Source organism: Neophocaena asiaeorientalis, unplaced genomic scaffold, assembly GCF_003031525.2.
Source record: "Neophocaena asiaeorientalis asiaeorientalis breed wild unplaced genomic scaffold, Neophocaena_asiaeorientalis_V1.1 scaffold828, whole genome shotgun sequence".
In the NCBI taxonomy this organism is placed as follows: Eukaryota; Metazoa; Chordata; class Mammalia; order Artiodactyla; family Phocoenidae; genus Neophocaena; species Neophocaena asiaeorientalis.
In genome coordinates, this window is record NW_020175443.1 from 826430 (window position 1) to 852013 (window position 25584).

Below are 25584 nucleotides of genomic sequence, written 5' to 3' on the forward strand. Positions count from 1 at the left end.
TCACTCCAGCCCTGCCCATCATCTGACCCAGGGCCAGAGCACAGAGCTGAGGGCGCCAGGCGAGGGGGAAGAGCAGCCGCACAGTGGTGGTGACAGACTTTCTTTATAAACATCTGGAAGGAAGTCTTCTCAAGATGTCCCGTTGGGGTGGGGGTGGTGGAACTGCCTGGCTCAGAGCCAGGACCAGGGCTGCACCTGGTTGGGGAGGACACTTAGGCCTCAGAGAGGCCAGGCCAGGCCTGGTCTTTAGTTTCAGATGCTCCATGGGGTGCAGCAGCAGGGGGCCTGGGTGTCCCCCGTACAAGCCCTTATCTTTATTGTGGCTGATTGGAGGGCTGACTAGGCAGGGATAAGGGACTCAGCCCCACTGGACGCTGGGCTGCAGGGGCCAGCCCCCAGGCGGGGGTGCCCGCAGGGATGGAGGAAGCTCCTGGACTGGTGGCCAGCCCACCGGGTACTGGAAGACGGTGGCTCTGATGGGTTCAGCCCTAGAGGGAAAGAAAAGAACAGAGAATTAGTGTGGAGCACAGCTCAGGCCCAAGCGGGGGCACCCCCCTCCAGCTCACCCTCCCCACCACCCCAGCTGTGGGTAGGGGCAGCTGCCTGTATCACCTTTCTGGAAGGCAGAGTCTCAGAAACACGCAGACCCTTTGAGCCAGCCACCTCACCTCTAGGATTGAGCGCAAGGAAATAGGGGGGCTGTGGGCAGAGACTGAGCTATAAGAAATGGAAATAACCTGAGTGTCCACCTGTGGGGGACTAATTAAATATATATGCACGTCCACAGCAGAGAATGCTACGCAGCCTGCGTGAGAATTAAGGCAAACTTATATGCACTGATGAGGAAAGGTGTCATGATGTATAATACTGTGTGAGTAGGGAGAAAAAGCAGCTTATAAAATAATGTATATAGCATGATACTATTTTTGTTTAAAGATATATAGCATATATAAATGCATAAAAAAAAACCTGGAAGACACAGCAAAATGTTAACAGTGGTTCTATCTCAGCGGTGCAATTATGGGTGATTTTTTTTTACTTCTTTATACTTTTCAAGAAAGTTTTTCAAGCACGCAAGCCTTTGAAATGAGAAAAAAATATTGTCTAAAAATTTTTTAAAAGCCTTATTTCTCATGCTACTTACTCCCCTTCCCCTTAAGGTCCATCGCCCCAGGAGCCACCTCCTAAGGCCCGGGGCCGATCTGAAGCACCCACCCTGTGTGCTCAGCCCAGGGTGGCCCTGTCCTAAGGGAGCCGCTGAGGCGCACAGGCAGCCTCCCCACCAACTGCTCCACATTCCGATCCTTCTGGACTTGACCCCCACTCAGACTGCCGCTCCAGGGCTGCTCTGCCCCTCAGGCTACCTTGAACTCACTTGGGAGCTCACGTCGCCCCTGTAGGACTGGAGCTCTCCAAGGGGGAGAGACCAGGGGATGGGGTGGCGTCCATCTGCTCCCGCAGTGCCCAGAGCTGGGCCTGGCACAGGGAGCCACCCAGTGAATGCTTGCTGATGACAAACAGCCATGCTGAGCGCTATTACTGCCTGGATACTACTCTGGGCCAGACAGCACAGCCGAGGGGAACCTCAAGAATCCTTACTGAACCCCATTTTATAGATGAGGCAACTGAGGTGCATGGAATCAGTCACGGGCCCAAGAGACACAGTCTAGAATGGGGGGTGAGAGGCCGGAATGCCACCTACACGTGGGCCCCAGATGTTGGCCCCTCATGCTTCTGCCCCCAGCCCAGCTCAGCCCACCCCCAGGTCCCACTTTCAGTGAAGGTGAGGCCCTGGCAGGCTCAGGGGCCCAGTGTCCGGGCCTCTGCAGGACGGGAGCATCCCAGGCCCACTGAGAGGTTTGAAGCCTCGACCAGCCACCCCTCCTGGGCCTGAGCTGCTGTCAGACCCAGAGCAAGGGCTTCAGGCAGCCCCGGTGCAGCCTCTGGGGCCTCCCGTGGCGCGAGGACAGGGGAATCCCTGCTCGGCAGCCTGCTGCCCACTGGAAAGAACAGAAAGCGGCTCCCAGCATGATTTATGGTGCCGGGGAGATTTTATAAACTCCACCAGGCGCAGAGAAGGGTGGGAATGGAGGAGGCTCCGCAGTTGCTGGAAGGGAGAGCCCCAGCTGCCAGCCAAGCCCTGGCTCCCCGTGGGGCTGGGGTGACCGCAGGTCTGAGAGGGTGTGATCCATCAGGGAGCCCCTTCTTGTGAGCCTCAGGCCCTTCCTCTAGGACACGGGTCAGACTCCCGGGCAGCTGAGGCCTCCCGCCAGGAGAAGGGTGCATTCCCCGGGCCTCAGACATGCGGGCACCGAGGCCTTGGAGCACACCCCTCCAGTCTGCACGGAGCAGACAGGGACACAGGTGCGTAGGACTGTGCTCGTGGCTTCTCTCTTGGCCTGTCTGCCCCGTCACAGGGACAGGGCAGCTCTCTTTCACCTGTCCCCAGCTATGGTCCTAATTAGAAGGAGAGAGTCTTAGGGAGGCACCTGGGCCAGAACAGCAGCACCAGCCCTGAGAGGGGTGCAAAGGGGAAGATTAAGACGGATAAAGTCACAACCTGAAGAGCCAACAGTGGAAAGCAGGGGCGAGCACTGGCCTCTGGCCTCGCAGGGATCAGCCTGCTCACCTGAGGCTGGCCCCTCCCTCCCGCTACTGTCTGCTCCCAGCAGGTGCCTCAGGGTCAGTCTGCTGGGGCAAGGGGTGGGGGGTGGGGGGTGGGACAGTGCACCAGGCTGGGGCCCCATTGAGCCTCCATCTCCCCTTTACAAGGATGGTTAGCCCGGCTCACCTTGAGGGCTCCACTCAGCCTGTGAGGTCAGAGCCCTCGGGTCTGGGTGGCCCCAGGTGGGCCAGGCAGCCATCTCTGCCCTGTGTCCTGGGGGGGAGGACACAGACACCCAGAGAGGAAAAGGGGCCACCAGACCCGTCCCCACGAGGCGCCCACGGCACTAATACTCAGGAATAGTCCTTCAGGCCGGGACCCTGCTCCCCCAAATGCTCTCTCATGCAGCCAACATGTCCTGGGTCTGCACCAGGCTGATGACAGTGTGAGCTCAGGGCCGTGAGGGGGAGGCCCGGGGGTGGAAGGGGAGAAAGGGGAGATGTCTCAGCTAAAGCCTGAAGGATGAGTCTGACTTTGCCAGGCAGACGTGGTGGTGGGGGGCAGTTCCAGGCAGAGGAAATAGTGTGCACAAGGTGCCCCCAAATCAGAAGCGCCCCACCACACCTAACCAGCGGCCAAGCACCCGGCGGGATTGACAAAGAGGCCAGATGGGACAGGTGAGAAGGTGACCCTCAAGGGCCGTGGAGGCGGCAGGGAAGTTCTCCGGGGCCTTGCAAACTGGGCTGTGGAGTCCGGGTCCCCCTGACGGGGAAGAAGCCCAGGAGGGTTTCAGCAGGGCCGGGGTCAGGGAGTGTTCTAGAAGCTGGTTGGGGCTGTTGTGTGGAGGATGGACTGGAGGAGCAGAGGCAGGTAGGAGACCAGGAAGGGCTGCCGTGACGTCTAGGAGAGCCAGGGTGGGTGAAGGGCAGAGAGGGCACTGTTGCCACAGGACTGCCTTGATGGTAGACTCAGGGAACAGAGAGAGGCAGCCTCCTGGCTGCAATCCACCTCCTTGACCCTGCGTAGTGGGGGCCAGGGACGCAAGGGCAGAGCCCAAAGCCTGTGGGCTGCAGGGTGTGGGTATCATTTTTCATGAGACCAACCTGAGGGGAGAGGGCTGAGGAAGACCGAGGCTGTGATGGCAAAAGCAATGATAAATGGTCACCTCCCTCCTAACAACTTCCTTTTCTCAAGGCTGGACTGGTCTGCTCTGCCCAGAGAGTAATTCATTTTGGCTGCAAGCCCTCAGGAGGCAGGTGGACTTGTGCAAAGGCACAGAGAACAAGTGGAAAAGCAGGTCCCCTGGAAGGGTCCAGGTTGGCTGGTCAGCGGGAGAGGAGCCCAGGGGATAGGGTTCAGCCTAGGGTGGTCCCCAGCGGCAAGCTCTATTCCAGTCACTGCCATCCCAGCAGCCGGCTACTGCCACTACCACTGCAGACTTCCGGCTGCAGTGGCCAACCACTGCACTGGCCCTTGGCCAGCCCTAGACCTGGTAACAGAAGTGGCCCAGGGTCCAAAGCCAGGGCAGGGACCTAAGCTCTCTCTCAAGTGACAGCTGAGTGCTGCTAAGGGTAGTAGGTGTGTGACCAAGGCAGTCACAACCTCCTGGAGGGGAAGAGATTCCTCAGCTACAAACCGGGGGCACCAACCCCGCTAAAGGCCGGGGCTGAGTGCCGGGCACACCACGGCACCAACACACCTGATTATCACGTGGTCACCACTCTTCCTGCGACTCTGGGCCCGTCATTCAGCCTCAGTTTCTCCATCTTGTCCCCTAGTCCTCTGAGTCTCATGGTCACAGGCACGCTGCCTTAGAGAGCACAGGGACACATCTATCCCTAGGAAGGGACTTCAGGGCACCCATCTCTACCCACCCCCATGCCCCCTCAGCCCAGCCACAGGGTCTCCCTGAGCCCTCGGCACAAGCCCAGGGGGTGCCCAGGCCTCTGGGGCTCACTCCCAGCAGAGGAACCATGGTGGCGGAGCGGGGAGGCAGCTGGGTCCAGGGAGTGGGGTAGTGGGGAAGCCCCCAGAGTTCTCTGAGTGGCCTCAGCCCCGAGCTGGGGTGCAGGACATGGGTCCCTGGACCAGTCCTGAGGGAGGTGCCCACACTACCAAGATCACAACCACTTCTGACAAGACCAGACGGAAGGGATGTCACATTCCAACACAGGAGTCATGACTTGTACTATATATTTTCAAGGTCGGGGGACAAACGGGACACAGATTTAAAAACAAAGTTAATTTTAAAATAGCTTAACAAGCTCTCCTCACTGAGGCACGGAGAAGGCAAGAAGCTTGGCCCTCATCTCCTGGCGGAGCCTCAAGGGAAGCCTCACCTCTCCCACAGACTGTCCCAGCCAGGCTGCTGTCCCATGAGGCCACCGGGTCCCAGTGCAGGACGGGAAAGGAGGCAGCCCAGCACGGGGTGACTTTACCAAGTCAGGCAGGTCACAGGCACATCCTTTAGCCCTTTTCCTCCCTTCTCTCTCTTTCAATACCTGGTAGAAGACCCCAGGAGCCCTGGCTTTGGTCTTGGCTGTGACCTTGAAGAGGAGAACCTGGGACGGCACACAGCACACACCTGTGGGCTCCTGACCCAGGGTGCTCCCCATACAAGGGGTAAAGTGCACCCTGTCCACTTCTGAGCATCCTGAGTGCTGGGCCCAGGCAGCAGCTGGGCCAGCCCCACCCCAGCCCCCTCCTCGAGGAGGCAGTGGGACAATGACAAAGAGCCTGTCACATGCCTGTGCAATCCCAGCTGTGCCTGCTCCGAGCTGTGTGCCCTTGGACAAGTCACATCATCCCATGAGCCTCACTTCCCCTTCTGCAGGGTCGGAGCAACCATGCCTATCTGGCAGGGCCTAGAGGGGACAGTGTGGTGACTGGCTTTCTGGGGCCTCAGTAACCACAGTCAGGCCTCTCCCTCTGGCAATGGACTTGGTGATGTGGAGTCAAGCTGGCTTGGCCACCTGCCTCCTTCAGCCACTGCAGACTCCACTAAGGCAGGAGGATGAGGCCTAGGCCAGGAACCTTCAGGCAAGTGCCCTTCAGCCTCTGGCCAGGGCGTGGGGACCCAAGAGCTCCCGATGTGGCCCCCACCTGAGGAGTCCTTTGGGGGCGCCCGTGTCTGGTCCCTGGGCAGTTCATGGAGACAAGGGCAAGCTGGCTGGGGTCTTGCAACTGGAGGGCATGGGAGAAGGGGACCCACAGGGCCTGTACCTGCTGCTTGGGGCCAAGCTCAGCTGCTGGGCTCTCTTCTCCAGCCAGTCCTCCACGTGGACCTCAGGGAGCTCGGTGACGTCTAGTGGCCACTCCCTGGCCCACCTCTCCTCTGTGGGGATAGAGAGACAGGCAACTGAGGGGCATACTCACCCCCATCTGAACCCCACACTCTCACAAAGCAGCTGGAACCTTCCAGAGGCGGGAGGGTAGGCACGGGCTGGGAGGCCAGGAGCAGGTCCTCTGGCCTGTCCCCATCCTGCAGCCACCTCCCCAGGTAGCCCCTCTGGGCCTCACTCTGCTTCCCCATGAAGTGAAGACAAAACGCTGGCTGCCTCCCAAGCTTTTTGGAGTTGGACACAGGACAGTTGAGAGCCTGGTCCTCAGGAGGGGTCCAAACCTGGGGTCAGGGAGGCAGTGTGGGCTGCAGAACAGGGCAAAGCCTGCGCTCTCCCACCACGGGCCAAAGGCTCTGAGAGACCATGGCTGGAAGAGCTGGAGATACAGCTGTCACCAGGACTCGCTGGCCTGGCCCATAAGGCCTCACTTCCACCCTGGGAAAGCTCCTAGAAACCTGTGTTTGTGGCAGGGCTGCTGCTACACTGTCATCAGAGCCCCAGGGCAGGGCACTGCCCACAGGGTCTGACTGGTCGGAGGGGAGTGAGGCCTATTGGTGGATGAGGGTGAAGGCCAGGCCACCCCAGACGCTCGCTGGCTGCCTGAGGCCACGTGGACAGAGGAGCCGCACTGGATGGGGGCTCACATGAGGCTCAGTTTCTCCATCCATTCAGTGAGGGGCTGCATGCGAAGATCGATAAAGACCATCTAAGTGGGAATTTCCTTATCTCTAATTGGAGCAGTAGGAAGTGAATTTCCCAAAGGCAGACATGCCAGTTTCCAGAGGGAAGCTGAACTTGCCCTTCCCTGTAGTCCCCAGGCCTGAGCATCCTGAGGGCAGGGAAGGTGCTCTCTTTATCCCCTTGTCCCCAGAGCGCAGTGGGGGATCTGCCAGGGGCCGAATAGGGGCTCCAAACACGTTGCCTGATTGAGGAAGGGAGGGTGGGTGTACATGAATGAATGCCAGGCTAGCAGGGCCCAGGTGGGGCTGAGGCACACCCTTGGGACTCCTGGACAGGAAGCCATGCGTGTCACTTTAAACCCAGCCGGGCACATGGATGGGGGCTCCCTGGCTCCTTCTCCACTCATGCCTGGGGTGGTTTGAAAGCAGTTCATGATGCCCTGGATAGCTCTCAGCCTACCCCACATGGCAGCCACAAAAGAGGGGGAAGGGGGGAGACACAGGGCAGCATTCCCCTACATCCCCCCAGCACCCACCCCTGCCCAGCCCAGGGTCCCAGTGAAACGCACCCTCCACCTGCATACTCAGGTCCTGCAGGTCTCGCTCTGACATGTGGGAAAATCTGCAGTTGGAGCCAAAGTCGCACTGGCCTGCAACGGGAGGAGAGAGTCACTTGCTGCCCGGGATGGACTCCTACCATTGAGCTGAAGGGCAGCCTGATGAGGGGCCACCAGAGTTTTAGGGGCAGGGTGTTAGGGACTAAGGAGTAGCAACTCCAGCCCTGAGGAAGAAGCTGGACTCTCTCTGGCCCAGCCATAAGAGCAGCCAGCATGGCCTGTCTGGTCCACTAGGCCCTGTTCACAGCCCTTCCCTGGCCGGGGACCAAAGTCCACTGAAGCCTTTCATGATTGGGTTCCATAAGCCTCTGCAGGCTTGTCTCCTGTTACCTCCCCTTGCCCTGGCCCGTAGCCCCGACTAACTATGGGTGGGTCCCTGAGAGGGTTCTGCTTCCTCACACCCCCGCCTTGGTGCCCCCTGCCCATGGCAAGGGGTGGGGGGAGAGGGGCACAAGTAGCTGGACTGTGCCCCAGAAAGGCTTTAATGGCAGCTTTGTCAAGGAGGTACCAAAGTCCAGGTTGGCTTTCCAAATCTCAACTGGGGAGACCAAAATGTTTCTCAAAATAACAGGAGACTAGGGGGAGGAGGGATAAATTGGGAGATTGGGACTGACGTATCCACACTACTATATATAAAATAGATAACTAATAAGAACCTGCTGTATAGCACAGGGAACTCTACTCAATACTCTGTAATGGCCTATATGGGAGAAGAATCTAAAAAAAAAAAAAGAGTGGATATATGTATATGTGTAACTGATTCACTTTGCTGTACACCTGGACTAACACAACACTGTAAATCAACTACACTCCAATAAAAATTATAAAAAAAAAATAGGGCTTCCCTGGTGGTGCAGTGGTTAAGAATCCGCCTGCCAACGCAGGGGACATGGGTTCAAGCCCTGGTCTGGGAAGATCCCACATGCCGCAGAGCAACTAATCCCGTGCACCACAACTACTGAGCCTGTGCTCTAGAGCCCATGTGCCACAACTACTGAAGCCCGCGAGCCTCTCTGTGCTCCGCAACAAGAGAAGCCACCGCAGTGAGAAGCCTGCGCACCACAATGAAAGAGTAGCCCCTGCTCGCTGCAACTAGAGAAAGCCCGCACACAGCAACAAAGACCCAAAGCAGCCAAAAATAAATAAATTTTAAAAATAATAATAATAGGAGACTAGAGGTGTCCTAAGACAGCCTTGCCTGCCAGCAGCGTGTTCACATCAAGGTGCAGCCCATGGGGAATGGCAGCCCCTGATTCGCAGGCCTGGTGCCCATTCTAGGGGCAGCATGGTCTCCTGAGGGGAGCACAGCCATTCACCCCGCTCTCCGAGGCCAACAGCAGTACCTCTCCTTGGTGCTAAGCTCCCTTTTACACCATGTTAATCATCATGGCTTTCCTCTTTGCCTTGGCTGCTAGGAAACTCAAGGCCAAACCCTTAGAGTATACAGGACCTCAAGGCAAGCATGGAGGAGACTAAGTATTCTTCTGGCCTTGTCTTATTTTTCCTACCCTTATTTTCATCTGCCTTTGGCTCCTTCACTTACTGAGGTTTTTGTCTCTTTGAACTATATGCATCTTTATTAGCTGCGTACTGAGCAGTGAAATCAACACCCAGCGTCCTTTGTTCTAACCCTGAAGCTTCTCGGCATTGTCAGGCCTGTACCTGTCTCCAGCCCTGCCTGCTGGGAGGGAGGGCACAGTGGAGGTCGGGCACAGTAGAAGTCAGGCTCCCAGGCTAACTTAATCAGCCAGTCTATTACACCTATTAGTATCTCCTGGATTTACTTGCAATCTCCCAGCCCTTGCTTGTTCTGGGTAAGCTGATAAAATCACATTCTAGGTCTGAAGAGCTGAGGACCAAGCCCTGGATGTCATTAAGGCACAGCCCCTGGGAAGGCCCCTGTTGACTGTGTCAAGTCAGCTGACGCACCAAGGCCACAAAGCAGGCTCAGGCGGGAGGGTGGGGGGAGGCTGTGCAGAAGTCCAAGCAGATCAGACAGGGCATGCTGGTCCCTAGGGGGACCTGAACGGAGTAGAACACTTTACCTGTCAGTAGAAACTTCCTGCAGGGCCGCTTGTTCTGCTCATCCAGCAAGATGGCAGCTGCATCTGCGAGGAGAGAGGATCCGGGTTCAGACTTTAGCTGCACACGGGCACTTCCTACCACTGAGATCAGGGAAGGAAAGAGGTCCTCATCCACGGAGGAGTGTAAGAGGGGATGACCACAGGTAGGGATGCTGGGCAGAGGGATCCGAGCTTCAGGTGACCTCAGCCCCACCCACCCCACCTAGACCCAGCCAAAGGCTAGGACCAGGTTTGAGGTCAGAGACTCTCAACTTTGCACAGTAGATCATATTGGGAGGTGTTTTTTTTTGAAGTCCTGGTACCAGAAGAAGACTTCTCTGTACTGTCTTTGCAACTTCCTGAGACTCTCTAATTATTTCAAAATAAAAACCTAAAAAGCCCACCAGTAAACCCCAGGGCCCAGGCATCGCTCCATGGCCAAGGCTGTACCCCACCTCCCTCTGTTCCCCTCTCACACTAGCCACCGGCCTCAACAGGACTTCCTGGCAATCTTTCTGGATATGAACCTTAACCCTGGTTTCCTCCGATTTTTCCTACTTTTATTTTCATCATATAGGTACAGTTTAAATCTTGTATGCTCCTTGGTGGGCAAGGAATCAATCAGTCAAAATCTGTAAGTGAGTGAGATGAGTGAGGAAGGTGCCCTGACTCAGAGGCCCTCATGTCGCCCTGGAGGAAGGAGAGGCCAGGTCTGAGCTGTGCACTTTCCCCGTCCATCTGCTGCCTTTTCTAGAGGCTGCTGGGGTAAAGGAAAGACCATGGGCTACTGAGTCCAGGTACACAGGACCACATCCGCCAAATGTCACCATGACCTCCACCTGAGAAGTCTAATGGCTGTTGGAAGCCTTATCCCACCTGACTTCTGACTTCTATGCTTCATTTCATGGTGTTAGCCATCCCTTTTCACTGGATTCCAAAGTCACCGAGTCAAAATAGTTCCCCTGGTGTTTCTGACCTTCACTCTAAGAGCCCCCTGGGTCCTCTGCTCTTCTTTGTTTAGATTTTCTGTTACACTTTCTTGTTTCTTTCCTAAATTTATTTGGAAATCAAACACATCTCCGCTGGTTACTCCAAGATGGAGACCTCACCACTAAATTCCCACTTAGCCCTCAAGTCAGACTTTCCAGCTGGAGCAGGTACCAAGCATTTCCAATTGAATACTCTCCAGGCCACGTCCAAATGGAGTGAGGGGTTAGGTGGGCTCCCCATTAACGAGCCCTGACTGGTAGGTGAACTCTAAGTCTCAGTTTCCCCATACGTAAAATGGGAGGAAAATTCTCACCTGGTAGGGCTGCTGTCAACATTTAATAAGATAACGGATGGAGAGAGCACTGGGCAAAGGAGGTCCCACATTAGAATTGTGGGAAAGTGGGGCTGGGAACGGCTTCAGCATCATGGTCCCCGGGTGATGCTAAGGTGCAGCCAGGGCTGAGAGCCTCTGGAGTGGATGCTCAACAAACAGGAGCAGTTCTTACTCCATTTCCTCCTCATAAACCCACCATTTACATGAACATCCCCATTTTGCAGATGGAAAAACTGAGGTTCACACAGGGAAAGGAGGCACACACATAAGAAGTGGCAGTGCCAGGTCTGAACCCTGGCCTGTGCGTCTCAAGCCCCCACCCTTTCCTGTGTGGTTGCTGATTTCCTGGTGGCTGGTGAGTAGCCGACTCTGAGGGGGGGCTCCTCACTTCCTCAGGGCTGGCCTGCTGGGGTCGAGAGTTAGCTATCAGAGGACTTACTCCCGGGGCGGCCTGCAGGAGCGTGGGTGGGCCAGCAGCGTGGGGAGAGGGTCAGCACTGGACTTGTCAGACTCAGCCCACCCAGCTGGTGCCAGAGGCTTTCCCTGGGGAGGAGGGCTGGTGGAGGGCGTGTGGACATTGCCCAGGGCCCCACTGGGGTAGGACAGCTAAACTGGAAATGGGGCTGAGTCTGAGTCTTAGACAAGGGGCCCTGGTGGGGTGACTCAGTATGGGAGAAGAGTTCCAGGCTGCCCAGCATCTGGCTGGTGGTTCTCAACTCCAGCCACATGGCGAATCACTAGGCAGCTTTCAAAGTATACACAGCCCAAGCCCATCTTTCTCAGGTTCTGTTGTAATTCATCTAAGGGGAGGGCATGAGAATTGTTAAAAGCTCCTTAGTGATTCTGAAGTGCACCCAGGGTTGAGAACCCCCAGCCACAGGCCCTGCCCCTCTGCCTGGCATTCAAGGCTCCTCATGATCTGACCCTATTGGTCCTTCTCGCTTCAGCTCCCCAAATTAACAGCTGCCCTGCTGCCCTGGGTTTGTTTGCTTGTTCATTGAGATATGCATCTAACAAACATTTACTGAGCACGTCCTGTGTGCCAGGCGCTGCGCCAGGATGAGGATTTAGTGGAGAACAAGTCAGACCTGGTCCTTCCTTCCACTCCAATAGTCACACTAATCCACGTGGATATAAACGGGGTAAACAGCCAGCACGCAGCCAAATGACCTGACCTGGCCCAGGAGTTGGAGAGGGCGTCCTGGAGGACTGTCTGGGGTGGGGAGGACAGCAGGAAAGGCATGCCTGCAGAGGGGACAGTACTTGTGGTGGTCAGTGTGGCTGGAGCTTGGAGGGACAGCTCAGCAGGGCTTGGAGGCCTGGGTGGGACAGGGGTTCCACCCAGAACACACTGTTGTAATGGGGTGTGAGGTTACACAGGAGAGGGGCCCTGTTTTATTCACCTTTAAGTCTTCAGAGCCTCTCTGGGAGCCAAGGACATGCTAAGCGCTCACCAAGTGTTGGCTGAATGAATGAGCCATGAGATAAAGGGTACAAGGCCAATCCTTTTGTGGACCTATAAGCATCGTTCTTACTTAGTAAGTCCTTACGTGCCATACAGTCATCAGGAGATTACTGAGCCCCGTGACATCCCTGGGAGGGGGGGTATGGCTATTACAGCTGTTTTACACATGGCAAAATTAGGGCTACAGTGCTAGTGAGTGACACGTTGGGACTGACATCAGGCAGCCCAGCTCCAGGGCCCATGCCTGTGCTGACCAAGGCAGATGGATCATCAGCCCTCTGAGGGTTAAGGGACTTGTTCAAGGCCATGAAGCCGGGAGCAGAGCAGGTCTCGAGTCCTAGCTGAGGCAGGGTACCCTGTGCCCTTGCAGAGACTGTGCTGTGCGGTTGTGCAGGTGAGCTGGAGCCCTGGGGAAGCCTCCCAGGGAAGGGGAAAGAGCTCATATGTCAGCCTGGGGACCAGGGTGAGGTGATTCACTGCTCTGGATTTCTAAGTCACCACCTGTAAGTGGGGCTCCCTGGCCTGCCCAGCTTCCCTCGAAGTGCTGTTTTAAGGACTGGATATGGCTGGGGATGTGAGCGAATGCTGGGAACCCTGAGAAGGGGCTCGTGGCACCCACTGTTTCATCTTTTCTATAGCCCTCTTCCAATCAACCCTGTACCCACGGGGCCAGGGTTCTTGGCTGAAAGTCTGGGACTAGGAACAAACACCAAGATAACCTTGAGGCCTAGCACCACGCCAGATCGCAGCCCCTACTGGATTTGGGGTACAGGGAGCCTCTGCCTGACACCAGGTTCAGAGGCCTCTGAGGCACCTGGGAGACCCCTCTGCCCCTGAATTCCCCTCTGCCCCCACTTCCAGCCCCTTGCAACCATAGCCACGCCTGGTCTGCTGAGTGGCTTGGCCACCCTCCCTCACCCAAGCCTAGACCCCAGCCCAAACCTGCCTCTGGGGATGGGGGTCAGGGGATCAGTGTTTTTTATTTTAAGGTCTCTAGGTGATTCTAACTCAAAGGGTTTAGATCTGCTGCCTTACAGAGTTACTGAGAAAAGCAAATGACAGACCATGGAAGGCACCTGGCATACAGCAGGCACTCAATAAAATGTGAGTGACCTGAATCTGAGTCACAGACCAGGGAACTCTCTGTCTCCCCTTCTGAGCTGCTGGGACTCAGCTCCTTCCTTCCAGCCTCTGGGCCCTGTCCTGGAATACTGCTCCCCAGCTCATGGAGCACTGGCCCTGCCCCGGCTCATTCCAGGAGCTCCTGGTCACCCCACCCCACTGCCACAGTCCCCCTCCATTTGTCCAGCTCCTGGCGCCTCTTTCACTACGGCTCAGTGTGTCTAAAGACAGCAGAGCAGCAGCAGCTCCCCTCCAGCCAATGCTCCTGGGTGCCAGGCCCTGTGCCAGGTGGTTATGGCCTTAATTCCTTTGCCTCATAAGCCTTTCCCAGAAGCAGCTCAGTCATTCGACAGCCATTTACTGCGCCCCCTGCTCAGGCAGCAGTCGGCCATTGCCATCAAACGTAGCTCCGGTCGTGGTGGCTATTGCCCACAGCCCTTCGAAGGCTGCCCTCTGTGCCCACCCCCCTTACCGTGGCCTCCGCAGGCCTGCACGATCTGGCCCCGGCCCTGTGGCCAGCCTCGGGCCCTACCATGCTCCTTCTCATCCTCTCTTTGGCTCCGAGAGCAGCTGGCACTTTGCCCTCTGCCCAGGATGGACCACTGGCTTTTCCCTACCTTTCAGCTGTGGGCCCAGACATTAGCTCCTTAGAGAGGCCTTCTTCGTGACCACAGTGTCCCCAGAGCCTGGCAAGGCGTCAGAGAACGGAGCCCTCAGTCAGGATTGCAGGGAAAGGAGCTCGCCTTCCACCTGCCCTTCTGAGGGCCCATCTGCCCCAGGGGCCAGCAACCCAGGCCTCCTCTCTTTTGCTCCTCAAAGAGCCCAGACCAGCACTGTCGCTGGCCCGCAGCGTTTCCCTGTCTGATGATATAAGAAAGACTGGAGAATAGGGCTTCGTCAGCCCAGCCGCCAGGCCGGCAACACCCACCTCGGAACATGTCGTACCAGAGCTTCTTGGCCTTGAGGTGCTGCAGCCCGTTCAGGTGCTTCTTGCGGTTGTGGAGGTTGTCCTGGAAGGAGCGGTCGCAGTAGTCGCAGAAGTAACGCTTCCCCATGGTCACCCCCGCCAGGTGCTGCCGCTGCCTGGGAAGTCGCAGGGCGCTGGGTCAGAGCGCAGAGGAAACGCCACCACCCTGCCTGAGCACGCCCGGGGGCCAGGCCTGCGCCACGTCAGGAAGGCTCTACTTACCCACACCAGCTCATGTGAACTCCGCAACAGCCCATGAGGGGCTACCCGGTTGGGATGCTTATGGCCTGAGAGGCCTCATTCCAGAGGGGTCTTTTAACAGTTCTGACGCCCAGCTTCAACCCCAGGTCGGTTAAAGCAGAAACACAGTGGGTGAGGCCTGGGCATCAGCATGTTTTAATGCACCCCAGGGAATTCTCATCTGCAGCCAGGCTGGATGGAGAACCACCACCTCACCCACTCTGGACAGCCCCCACCACCACCTCTGACGTCCCCTCTCCTGTTCCTCCATGCTGGCCGCACAGCCCCCCTCTCTGCTCCTCACACGCGCCAGGCACACGCCAGGCACACGCCCACCTCCCACTGTTTGCACCTGCTGTTCCCTCTGCCGGGATGCTCCCCCCGCATACCTGCCCCGCTTGCTCACTTGACTCCTTCGATCTTTGCTCAACTACTACCTTCTCAGTAATCTCCCATGACCACTTTATTTAAAATTGCAGAACCCTCCACTTAGCTTTCCCTATTCCCTGCTTCACTTTTATCACCTTTGAAGTAATAAGTTGCTTGTTATGCTTATTATATTTTTCTTTCCTTCAACAGGAATATAAATCCATGTGGGCTGGGATATTTTTGTGTTTTTGTTGTTGTTTTTAGGACACTCACACTTTATTTTTCTACATAAAATTTACAAAGCCCCAGCCCCCAAAGTGGTGCACAGTACAGAGTAGGCAACCAAATATTTGTTATTCAACAATGAGTTAATTCCCATTTTCCTTATGGGACAACTGGGGTTCACAGAGAGGAAGCGATCTGCCCAAGGTCACATAGCTGGTAAGCAGAAGGCAAACCCAGGTGCCCTAAAATCCTGCTGCTGGTGTCCTCCCTTCCACAGCCAGCTTAAGGCTTAGAGAAGCCAGAGGGCTCAGGCAGAAATGCACACAGCTTCCCAAGGAGATCAGCTAAACACCTAGGTGGCAATCACAGAGGGAAATGAGAACATTTCAGGGTCTTCAGACACTTAAGACCCCTCAGTCCCGGTGACCACAGCTGCCACTCCTGACCCAGGAGATCTGCAGCCATGACTCAAGGCCAGCCCTTGAGTCCCCGTTTGGTGTCACAAGACCAGAGGACAAATGGGTTCACTCAGGGCCACCAGGTGGGACCTGCAAAGGCTGAGCCCAAAATAGCCTCTCACCTTTCAGGTCCTATAGTCTGACCCCTCATTTCCCAGAGCAGGTTCCTGAGGCCAAGAGGAGGAAGAAAAGTGACTTCCCCAAGGTCACGAGGTAGCAGCCCAGGCCAGTGGCAAAAGCCCCAGACTCTCAGAATCTGGCAAGTAGAGTTAAAGCTGAGACCTGACCCACAGGGCAGAGAGATGGGGGAATACATGTTGGGAAGAAGAGAACGGGGAGAGACACAGAGACAAATAAGCCCCTGGACAGTCCAGGCAGCCAGGCAAGGGATGGAGAAAGCCGCTCCTGCGGCAGAGACAGCAGCCATTAAGTCAAGGGCTGTAATGGGATCACGAACACTCATTCAAAATGAAAACGTATAAAACCTCTCTTCTCCCATTACTGCTGAGAAACCGCATCCCAGACACGCGGACTTGATATATTAAATTTGGCAGCTCTAATACACCCTGTCTTGCCAATAAACTTATAGGAATTGGACTGAAATTGTAAGAGATGAACGTTTAACGGCCGAGTGCTTAACTAAGCCATTCATGAAGGCTGAAGCTCAGAGGAGCCACTGGCTCTGGAGCATAAAGGGGAGGGGAAGGGAGGGCCAGTGGGAGGGGCGTTCCTCCAGGAGACTGATAAGGAACAGTGGCTCTGCGGCAGACTTAGCTAGGCAAAACCACACAGGGCACTGGGAAGCCAGCTGTGTGACCTTGGACCTCTCCAGGCCTCTACTTTCACTGTAGGAATATGGGGCGGTGGGTTCAACGGGTTGGCTGATTGCTTAGGGAGCAGCACACGGAAGTTTGAATCCAAATGAATTATTAATAAAAGAGTAACAGCAATACAAATGACACTAATAATGTCTGGCATTAAGCAAGTGTACAATAAATGTTATGTAATATTTGATGCACTAAACACCTACTATGTGCCAGCACTGGGCTAAAAGCTTTATAATCCATCATCTCACTTAATCCTCAGGACAACCTGTGAGGTTTCAGATGAGGGAACTGAGGCTCCAAGAAGTGAAGTGACTTAGCCAAGATCATGCTGCTAGAAAGCAGCCGAGCTGGGCTTAGAACACAGGCAGGATGGCTCTAGAGCCCATACTCCTAATCACTTATGAAAGTCGCCTCCTAACAAATCATACGGATGACAGCTTTCCTTTACTCACTACACCCCCAGGACCACGTGGCCCCTTTAAACCCCAAGAGGTATGTATTACAACCTCATTTACGATTGAGGAAACTGAGGCCCAGAGAGGTGCTGTGAGGTGCCCCAGATCACACATCCAGGAAGGGCAAAGCAGGTCTCCAACCAAACCACCAGGAAATGAAGATCACATGCCCCTCTCCCAATCTGCCCAGCAACACCGATTCAAATGATTTGCCCCTCGGGGCTGGGCTGTGTGTGTCTGTGTGAGCGTGTGTATTTGTGTTTTCCCCTCTCTCTCACATGCACAAACCATGGGGGGCACAACAGCCTCAGCTGAGGGCCATCGTGGCAGCGCTGCCCACCCGTGCCTCCCTCTGCCCACACTGGCCACCCCTCATCTGGCACAGGGGAAGTGCTCAGCCGTCCAGGACGGGTCAATGGACTTTGTGTCTAGTCCCAGCTCTGCCAGGTGAGGATGTGGCTTTGTCACTTGCCCTCTCTAGGCCTCGGTTTCCCCACATGTGAAGTGGGAGGCAGACAGCTAGACCAGGTGATCTCTAAGGGCACACAGACACACGTGTGTCACTTAGCACAGAGCCTGGCCCACAGGAGGCCCTCCAGAAACATTGGCCATCATCACCATCATTATTATTAGCCTCCAAAAGCCTGTATTTCAGAAAACTGAGACTCAGAACAAGGAACAGGATATCAGTGCCCAAGTGACCTCTGTGGTCAGCTATTCCATATTACAGATGAGGCAAGGGAGGCCAGGAAAGGGGAACTGAGTTGTCCAAAGCACACAGCACAAGGCAGGGGTGGGACTGAACCTCAGCCCCTTTGGCAGGCTAAGACCTCTGCCTGCACAGCAGCTCTGCAGAGCCCCCAATGCCTGGGAACGGTGTCAAGGGAGCAGAGCGGCTTTAGAGGGGCCAGCACTTCCTGCCTCCTTCACAGGCCTGACCCCATGGAGGCAGAGGCCCTGTCCCTGGTTAGGAGCTGGCCTCCAGCAAGGTGACCTCACCCAGGCATCGTCCAGGTGTGAAGTTCTAGAGCTCCTGACCCAACTCCCTCCCGCTCCAGTGCCCTGGCGCACATTAGCAAAAGATGTGGCTGCAGAATCCTCTGGACAGACACAGCACCGGGCCAGACACACAACTTGGCAAGCAGAGTGTATTTCACTCTGCCTCACCTCGTAGCCAGGCGTCCTTGCACAAGGCACAACCTGCACCACCGCACTTGGCAGCCCTGAGTGGGAGGTCAGGGAAAGGGGAATGGGGACAGCCGGACGTCTCTACGGCACCCAGACACCAGCATGGGGTGCTGACTAAGCTGGCCCTCTCTGCTGTGATTCATCCTCGTCCTCTGAGGCTGGCGTGCTCTGCAGTGTGCGAGCGAGGTCCTGTCCGGAACACAGGACCATCCGGCCCGACTCCCTCACCAGGAACACAGGCAGTGCCACCCACCCACTCCCAGAGACCAGGTCCACGGTGGCGACAGCATCTGCTGGCTCCCTGGAGCTTCGCCAGGTGACAGGGTGGCTCCTCGTGGGCACGGGGCAGAGGGCAATGCTAGTGGGCCCACCCTCTGAGGTCACACAGGCCTGGGTTCAAATTCTAGCTCCACCACTAGAAAGTTATTTCATCTCCCAGAGTCTGTCCTTAGCTATAAAACAGGGACCCCGCTGCTGCTGTGAATTTACCACCACAGAGAATGGAGGCCGTTACTGCTGTTGCCATCATCCCCTGGGAGGCTCACTCCCCTCCTACCCCCAGCACATCCTGACCAGCTGATTTAAAATTGCAGCCAAAGTCACAGCAGCAAACACGTCTGCCCCCTCACCACCTGCTGTTTTCCATAGCTCGTCTCACACACTGATTTACTGTCACAAGAGCTGCCTCCCCACTAGAATACAGGCTCCACGAGGGCAGAGGGCTCTGTCTGTCTGTCCAACTGCACCACCCGGAAGAGAGGATCAAACACAGAACTGCTGGTGGAATAAGCGAGGGAGCCACCCGTGGAGCCCAAGGCCTCCTGCCCTTGGCTCACCGACCCTCTTCTCCACAAGCCTGAATCTGGGGACAAGGACGGGGACGAGAAGAGAGACATGTAAGGCCCCCGAAAGCAGGTCTCTGCCACCCCCACCCTCCCTGCAGGGCTTCTGTCTCCAGCAGGGCCCCCACTACTGACTTAGACCACACCCGGCGAGCCCACGGCACCTGACTGCAGGCCTCCGGGCTCAAGGAAAAGATGACCAACGAGTTGAGATGCTGTGGGGTGGAAGAAGGAAGAAAGGAGAATCAGATTTGACTCCTGTGTGCTAGGCATTCTCTTATTTAATCCTCACAGACCCTCGGAGTAGATATCAAGGCATCCACTTCGCAGATTAGGAAACAGGTTCAGAAACACTCACTCCTATTTTGCTCAAAGCCACGACCGGGAGAGACACTGATAAGGAAGACTTCTCATCAACCTGAGTGCTGCGGGTGGGCCAGTGGTGCTGAGGGCCCCCGTGCACCTCCTGTGGAGCCCTCACCAGGCGTGCCAAGGCACACCGGAGCCAGCATTCACACTGGGGCCTGGCTGACCCGGGACCCATTCTCTCCCCACCCCACCGCTCCACCGTGAGGCTGGCTCAAGGCAGACATCTGTGCTTCACTGATATTCTTGGTTGCTTTCATCACGTGCGTCTCAGGTACAGAGTTGGCTTTGGCACAAGACTAAAATCAGTCAACAGCTCGGCTGTGGCCAGGGGCTGGGATGCATGCTGTAATTATACAGGACTTGTGCTCACCACATGCTGCCCTCGAGCTTACCTGTCATTTCTTCTAATTATGGCACCACAGACCCCAGGTGAACAGCAAACCTCAGCCAGAGGACGGCTTTACTGCACGCCCACTAGGAGCATGGCAATGTCCCAGCGCCACATATGCCTGCCGTCTGGAGTTGGCGGCATCGGACCCGGCCCCTGCAGGTGGCCTGCAGACTGCCTGCTCAGGACCCAGCTCCAACAGAAGTGCCAAGAAGATCCAGATGTCTCCCCTGATAGGAGCCCTGATATGTTAAGGGTCTCCCTCAGATGTCCCAGGGTTTTGTAGCAACCACGAAGCTTTCTCATCCTGACCTCATTCACGTGTTCACTTCTTTTTGTTTTTTTTACATCTTTATTGGAGTACAATTGCTTTACAATGGTGTGTTAGTTTCTGCTTTATAAACGTGTTCACTTCTTAAAGTATATCATCCACTCTCAGCAATATGAGGCAGTGGGGGCTCCACCCACAGCGATTTCTTAACTCAGCAGGTCTGGGACAGGGGTAGGGTCTAAGGAGGCCCTGATGCAGAGTCCACAGACCATACTTGGAGAAATGCTGGTCTAAGGGGGGAGATGACAGACTGAGGAACAGAGAAGGAGGGAGTTTGCCTGAAGTCACACAGGCCACACAAGTCAGCCCTTACTGTATAGCCACCCACCCAGGCCTGAATCCCAAGCCACTCGCGGGCTGTGATACTCTCGTCAAACTACCTACCCCTGAGCCTCATCTGGAAGTCGGGGGTAATAATACTTTTCACAGGAGTACTGTGAGGATTGAGTCATGCATGCTAGGTGCTTGGCAGAGTGTCTGGAAAGCCAGTGCTGCTTAATGCACATCTGTGGACGTGGCAGCCAGCCTCTGTGGCACCCAATGACCCCACCTCCTGGTGTCTGCACTTTGTGTCTCCCGTTCCAAAGCATATCAGGGTTGGTCTCTGTGACTAAGAGAAGAGAGCCGAGGGATGGTATGTCACCCCCAAGATCAGGTTATAAGACAACGTGGCTTCCATCCTGGTGTCTCCCTTTCTCTGATCACTTGTTCTGGGGGGAAGCCAGCTACCATACTGTGAGCAGCCCAGTAGGAAGGCCCACATGGCAAGGAACTGAGACCTCCTGCTAACAGCCAAGTGAGTGGGCTTGAAAGCAGACCGTCCAGCCCCAGTCAAGCCTTCAGAGGAGGGCAGCCCTGGCTGACAGCTTGACAGCAACCTTGTGGGAGACTCTGAGCCAGAACCACCCAGCTACGCCACTCCCAAATTCCCAACCATCGGAAACCGTATCAGATAATGTTTGTTGTGGTAAGTCACTAAATTCTAGGGTAATTTGTTATGCAGCAACAGTTAACTAATACAGTGAAATAAATGAATGGAGAAACTAAATCACTTTATAATTTGTGATGGCCACAGGTACAAAGTGCCCCACAATGCAAAACTCTCCTGAGTCAAGTCAGAGGAGGGCCCCCCTCCCACTTGCATATGCACAACCCTAAAGTTCCATGGTTCCCTTTTCAGTCATTCATTCACCAGCCAAACACACTGAGCACTTCCTCTCTGCCAGACTGGGGTTCACGCTTCATGACACAGAGTCCATGCTCTCACGAGAACGTGAGCTGAGTATGTGCTGGGGATGGGTGGCCGACAGATGTGCCCCCAGTAACAGTCATAGGTAACAAGCTCTGTGCCGGGGGTCCCAAAGAGGGGCGCCTGCATCCAACAGGGACTTCCTCCAAGGAAATGATCAGAGATCATCTCGAAGATCTAGGTACCAAGGTGAGCACTGCAATGTAGCTTGTCCTGAAACCAAACTCCAAATGTCCAAGAATAAAAAGAGCTGACAGTTATCCATTGCTCACCACATGCCAGGCAGACCGCTCAGGGTCCTGTGTAGAGAGGGGGAAGGGGTTCAATGATGATGCACAAAGCCTACCATCCTCATTTTACCCTAAAAATAACTTTGGGTAGAGGGAGCCCACAACTGGCAAGGAGCAAGAGTAGGGTGTGAGCCAACCTATTCAATGGTGCCATTAAAAATCAAGTCAGGGCTTCCCTGGTGGCGCAGTGGTTGAGAGTCCGCCTGCCGATGCAGGGGACACGGGTTCGTGCCCCTGTCCGGGAAGGTCCCACGTGCCGTGGAGCGGCTGGGCCTGTGAGCCATGGCCGCTGAGCCTGCGCGTCCGGAGCCTGTGCTCCACAATGGGAGAGGCCACGACAGTGAGAGGCCCGTGTACCGCAAAAAAAAAAAAATCAAGTCAAAGTAATACATCAACTATACTTCAGTTAAAGAAGAATCAGTCAAAGGGAACAATTCCCTACAGGGACAAAATGTTCATCCCATATTGTAAATGAAAAATGACTCATTGTCACAACAGTATGTACAACATGATACCACGTTTTTAAGGAGAAAGAACTTCCCGCCTCAACACACACATATACACACAGACACACATACAGACTGGAGAAGACACAAAATATTTACTGTAGTTATGTCTAGAGAATAAAATTACGATGTGCGGGATTTTCTTTTTTTCATTTTGTGTTTTTCTGTTTTTCTAAGTTTCTATTTTTGGCGTGTATAGTTTTAAAATTTTCCCAAAAAATTCCCTTCAAAAAAGTGGGAAATTTGTCAGGCAGGGATAAACCCTATTCCTTCTTCTTTAGGAGGCTTCCATGGATGGTTCCAGGGACCCGGTTCACCTGGATGAACTGGCCAGGGGTGGTGTTGAAAGGGATCTAGCGTAAACATTTTCCTCAGTCCAGGCTGACGGTTGATAGGACAAGCCCTGATTCCAAGTGGACCTGGCCCAGTGAAGGTCAGCTGAACCCAAATCTGGGCTCCAGGAGCTTCAGGATGGAGACAGTTTCTCACCAGATAGTTAGAGGTCCCAACAGGCCAGAGTTTCCAAATAGGAAAGGCAAAAATAGTCTGAAAGAGGCTCTTGAACCATATACCCTGACTCATATAAACACCTCTGCCTTTCCCTTCTCTCCCCACCACCAAGTCTGGGCTCCAAATACCATGTGACTCTCTGTTACCACTGCCCAAGTCAGGTCTCACCCCTTCACATCTGGACCAGCCTCCTTAGTTCAGCCCACCCTTGGCAGCATCAGATCAACCCTCTCAAAACAACTCCTCAAAATTTTCCATTGCTCCTGGTGAGGAGCTTATTAAAAATGAAGTCTCCTGAATCAGATCCTCAGGAATTCTGGCTCAGCAGATCTGGAGAGGGGCTCAGAAATTTGCATTTTAACCAGGGACTCTAGCCACCCCCAGTAGGTACCCCCAAGAAATAAAAGCCTGGAGAACTGAGCTTCCACTATTCATTGACCTCTTCATCCCCTGCATCCCAAAGGCAGCCTTTGCTGAAGGCAGTCACTCTGGGTAGACACAGCCCGCAAATCTGTGTCCCAGTCAGAAACTGGTCGGACTATGAACCACCTCAGTAAGCTGAAATGGTAACCCCGACTTGATGAGAATGCTAAGCACAATTTGTTAGAGTGGATAAAAGTGTTTTCTTACTGGCTAAGCGTCCTGTCACACTCCAGGAAAGCTTAAAATTGAAAACAGAGGTAGTAGACGAAATCAATTATTGTACTAATGTTCCTGTCCTAAGATTATTAATAATCAGTGTCTACCTGGTGCTTAAAAGTATCACATTGAAAAGAATTTGACATGTTGAGTATATAACAGAAAAGCACTGTGATTCCAGTTTAAAATATAAAAGTTAAAATATGTAGTTAGGTAATTGATAAAGTATCTGTCAGTAATTGATATGAAACTTGTGATTCTAAGTTGAGGGGTCAGCAATGGTTGGAAACACTGGCTGCATGTTAAAATCACTGAGGTGCTATAAAAGCTACTAAGGGTGCCCGCCATATCCTAATTTCTTGTCAGAGATGGAGCCTGTATTTTTTGAATCCCCTGACTGAGAACAAGTTGACAAAACAGAATTTGACTAAGTTTGTTAAAAGTATTGAAAAGTATTAAAATTTATTACATTTATAAGGTTAATTTATTAGATTTTCTAGTAACTGTTTAAGTATTCTGGGGAAATTATGCTTGTTAGGTTATATATCTGAAGTACTTAAAAAGAAAATCAAATATATTAAATGTATAAGTGGACTTAAATGTGTAAGGGAATGTAACTGAGCTGAAGATAGGGCTGAATGTTTAAAGGAATTTAGTTTGTTCAAGTTGAGTTCAAACATTAATCAAAGGGAAAGTTAAGGTCATTTTTCTAATTTTTCTAGATTTATGTATAGAATAATAATTTCTAAGTTGAAATCGATGGCCTAAAGAAAATCAGATTTTTAAAAAATTGTTGCTCCAAAATGAGAATGAACTAAAAAGGCAAAAAAATAAAACAAGCCCACCTTAACTCCCTGTGGTCTTCCCTACCCATCTCACCTAAAATAATTCCTCCCTCCTCTGAACTCCTCATCTGGGAAGTTGTCAGCAAGATATAAGTATTCTTTCCCAGAAGCTTCACAACTTCCTGCCCGAAAGGGCTACCAGGATGCTTTGCAAATAGAAAATAACCGCATGGTGGATATAGAGCATTTCACATTTTTCCTACCAGTCCCCAAACAAGGCATTACTGTTGCTTTTACAAGTCAGAGGCAGATCCAGGTCTCGAATCCAGTCCCTGGTTTTCAATGCCACACGTAGGCCAATGACTTTTATCTCTGGCTCAGGCCTCTCCTCTGAACTCCAGATCCAAATCCCAATTAGCCTCTGGACCCCTCCATTTGATGCCTAAGGGGCAGCTCAAACTTAATGTGGCCAAACAGAACTTAAGATCATCCTGTTGATTTTAAGTTGCTGAGGTCAAAACTTTGATGCCATTCTTGAGTCCACTTTCCTGTAAGCCCTTACATGCATCTGTCAGCTTGTTCTGTTTGTCCCACCTCCAAAAATGCATTCCAAATCTGATCACTACTCTAATCCACACCCTAATCTAAATTACCACCCTGCCTCAATTGACCCACCACAGCAACTTCCCCTCTTCAGTCTGTTCTCCAGAGCAGCCAGAAATGATGACATTAAAATGTAAATTAGATCATGTCACACCGCAGCTTAAAACCCTTCATTGGCTTCCTAGTGCAATTAGAAAAAACTAAGACTTTTTACCACGGGTTACAAGGCCAGATATGAACTGACCTGAGCCTACTTCATAGTCCACTTTACTTTTTTCCTCCTCAAACACCCCAGGATAGAACAGCCTCAAGGCCTTTGCACCACGTTTTCCTGTTTGAATGGCTACTATTCACTCAGGTCTAGGGTTAAGTGTCGCCCTGGGGTCCACCTTGTCTAAAATATTACCACCACCACCCCCTCCCCAAGCAAACTTTCTTCAGCTCTTCAAAGCATTACTTGTCATTACTGCACCTTCCCATCTACCCATACACAGAATGGGCGCTCCATGAAGGCAGGGACTTGTTCACCGCTAGGTCCCCAGCGCAAGGCCCAGAGGCACTTAGAAAACATGTGCTGGACGGCCCTAGTCCTCCTAAGTCCTTGCTATTTCTATTCCCAATTAGGAATGAGTGGATCTAGGTCTCCTGCCTTCCAAGCCAGGATTGTCAGCTGCGAAACCCAGGGATGAGGGTAACATGAAGCATGGGTAGAATCGCCACTTCCCTTGAGGCTGGGCAGAGGGATTCAGTTCCCAGGACCTGACTTGTGCCACAGGCTCCAACTCTAGCCCTGGACTTGGGGCTGACAGAGACAGGACGGGGGACAAGCCTGGGACCGGGCACCCAGGCCTCGCTCCCCTATCCACTCCGCATTCCGTTTAATAGTGTGGCCCACCGCGGGGCTCGCGGACTTAGATGGAAGAGCCCAAGCCCTCCCGTGGGGGTAAGGACACTCGCCCTCGACGTCCCGCCAAAGAAGGTACCTGGCTCCGTGGGGCCCAACGGCTCTGAGCTCCTCCTCCTGCGCCCTCACGCCACGAGCTGCTTGCTGGGATTCGTAGTCCTTCCTTGGGTATCAGTCCACCCTTCCCAGAAACCTTTGCGAATCAAAGCTGAGACCGTGCAG

The 25584-nt window shown here is 54.0% G+C and overlaps 1 protein-coding gene across 2 annotated transcripts; it reads right to left on the bottom strand.

The window, feature by feature from the left end:
* Positions 1 to 86: 86 nt before the first annotated feature.
* Positions 87 to 25551, bottom strand: ZMAT5 (zinc finger matrin-type 5). 2 transcript variants are annotated; one of them, XM_024767894.1, is made up of 7 exons: positions 25442 to 25542; positions 14146 to 14300; positions 9289 to 9351; positions 7196 to 7276; positions 5828 to 5939; positions 4305 to 4415; positions 358 to 488 (listed from the first exon to the last, which is right to left on the bottom strand). In XM_024767894.1, exons 2-6 carry the CDS (start codon positions 14270 to 14272, stop codon positions 4349 to 4351), a joined length of 450 nt encoding a protein of 149 aa, XP_024623662.1. In that variant the 5' UTR covers positions 14273 to 14300; positions 25442 to 25542; the 3' UTR covers positions 358 to 488; positions 4305 to 4348. The 2 variants fall into 2 exon arrangements, with proteins under 2 accessions (XP_024623661.1, XP_024623662.1); XM_024767893.1 differs by lacking the exon at positions 4305 to 4415 and having other exon boundaries at positions 87 to 488; positions 25442 to 25551.
* Positions 25552 to 25584: the final 33 nt, after the last annotated feature.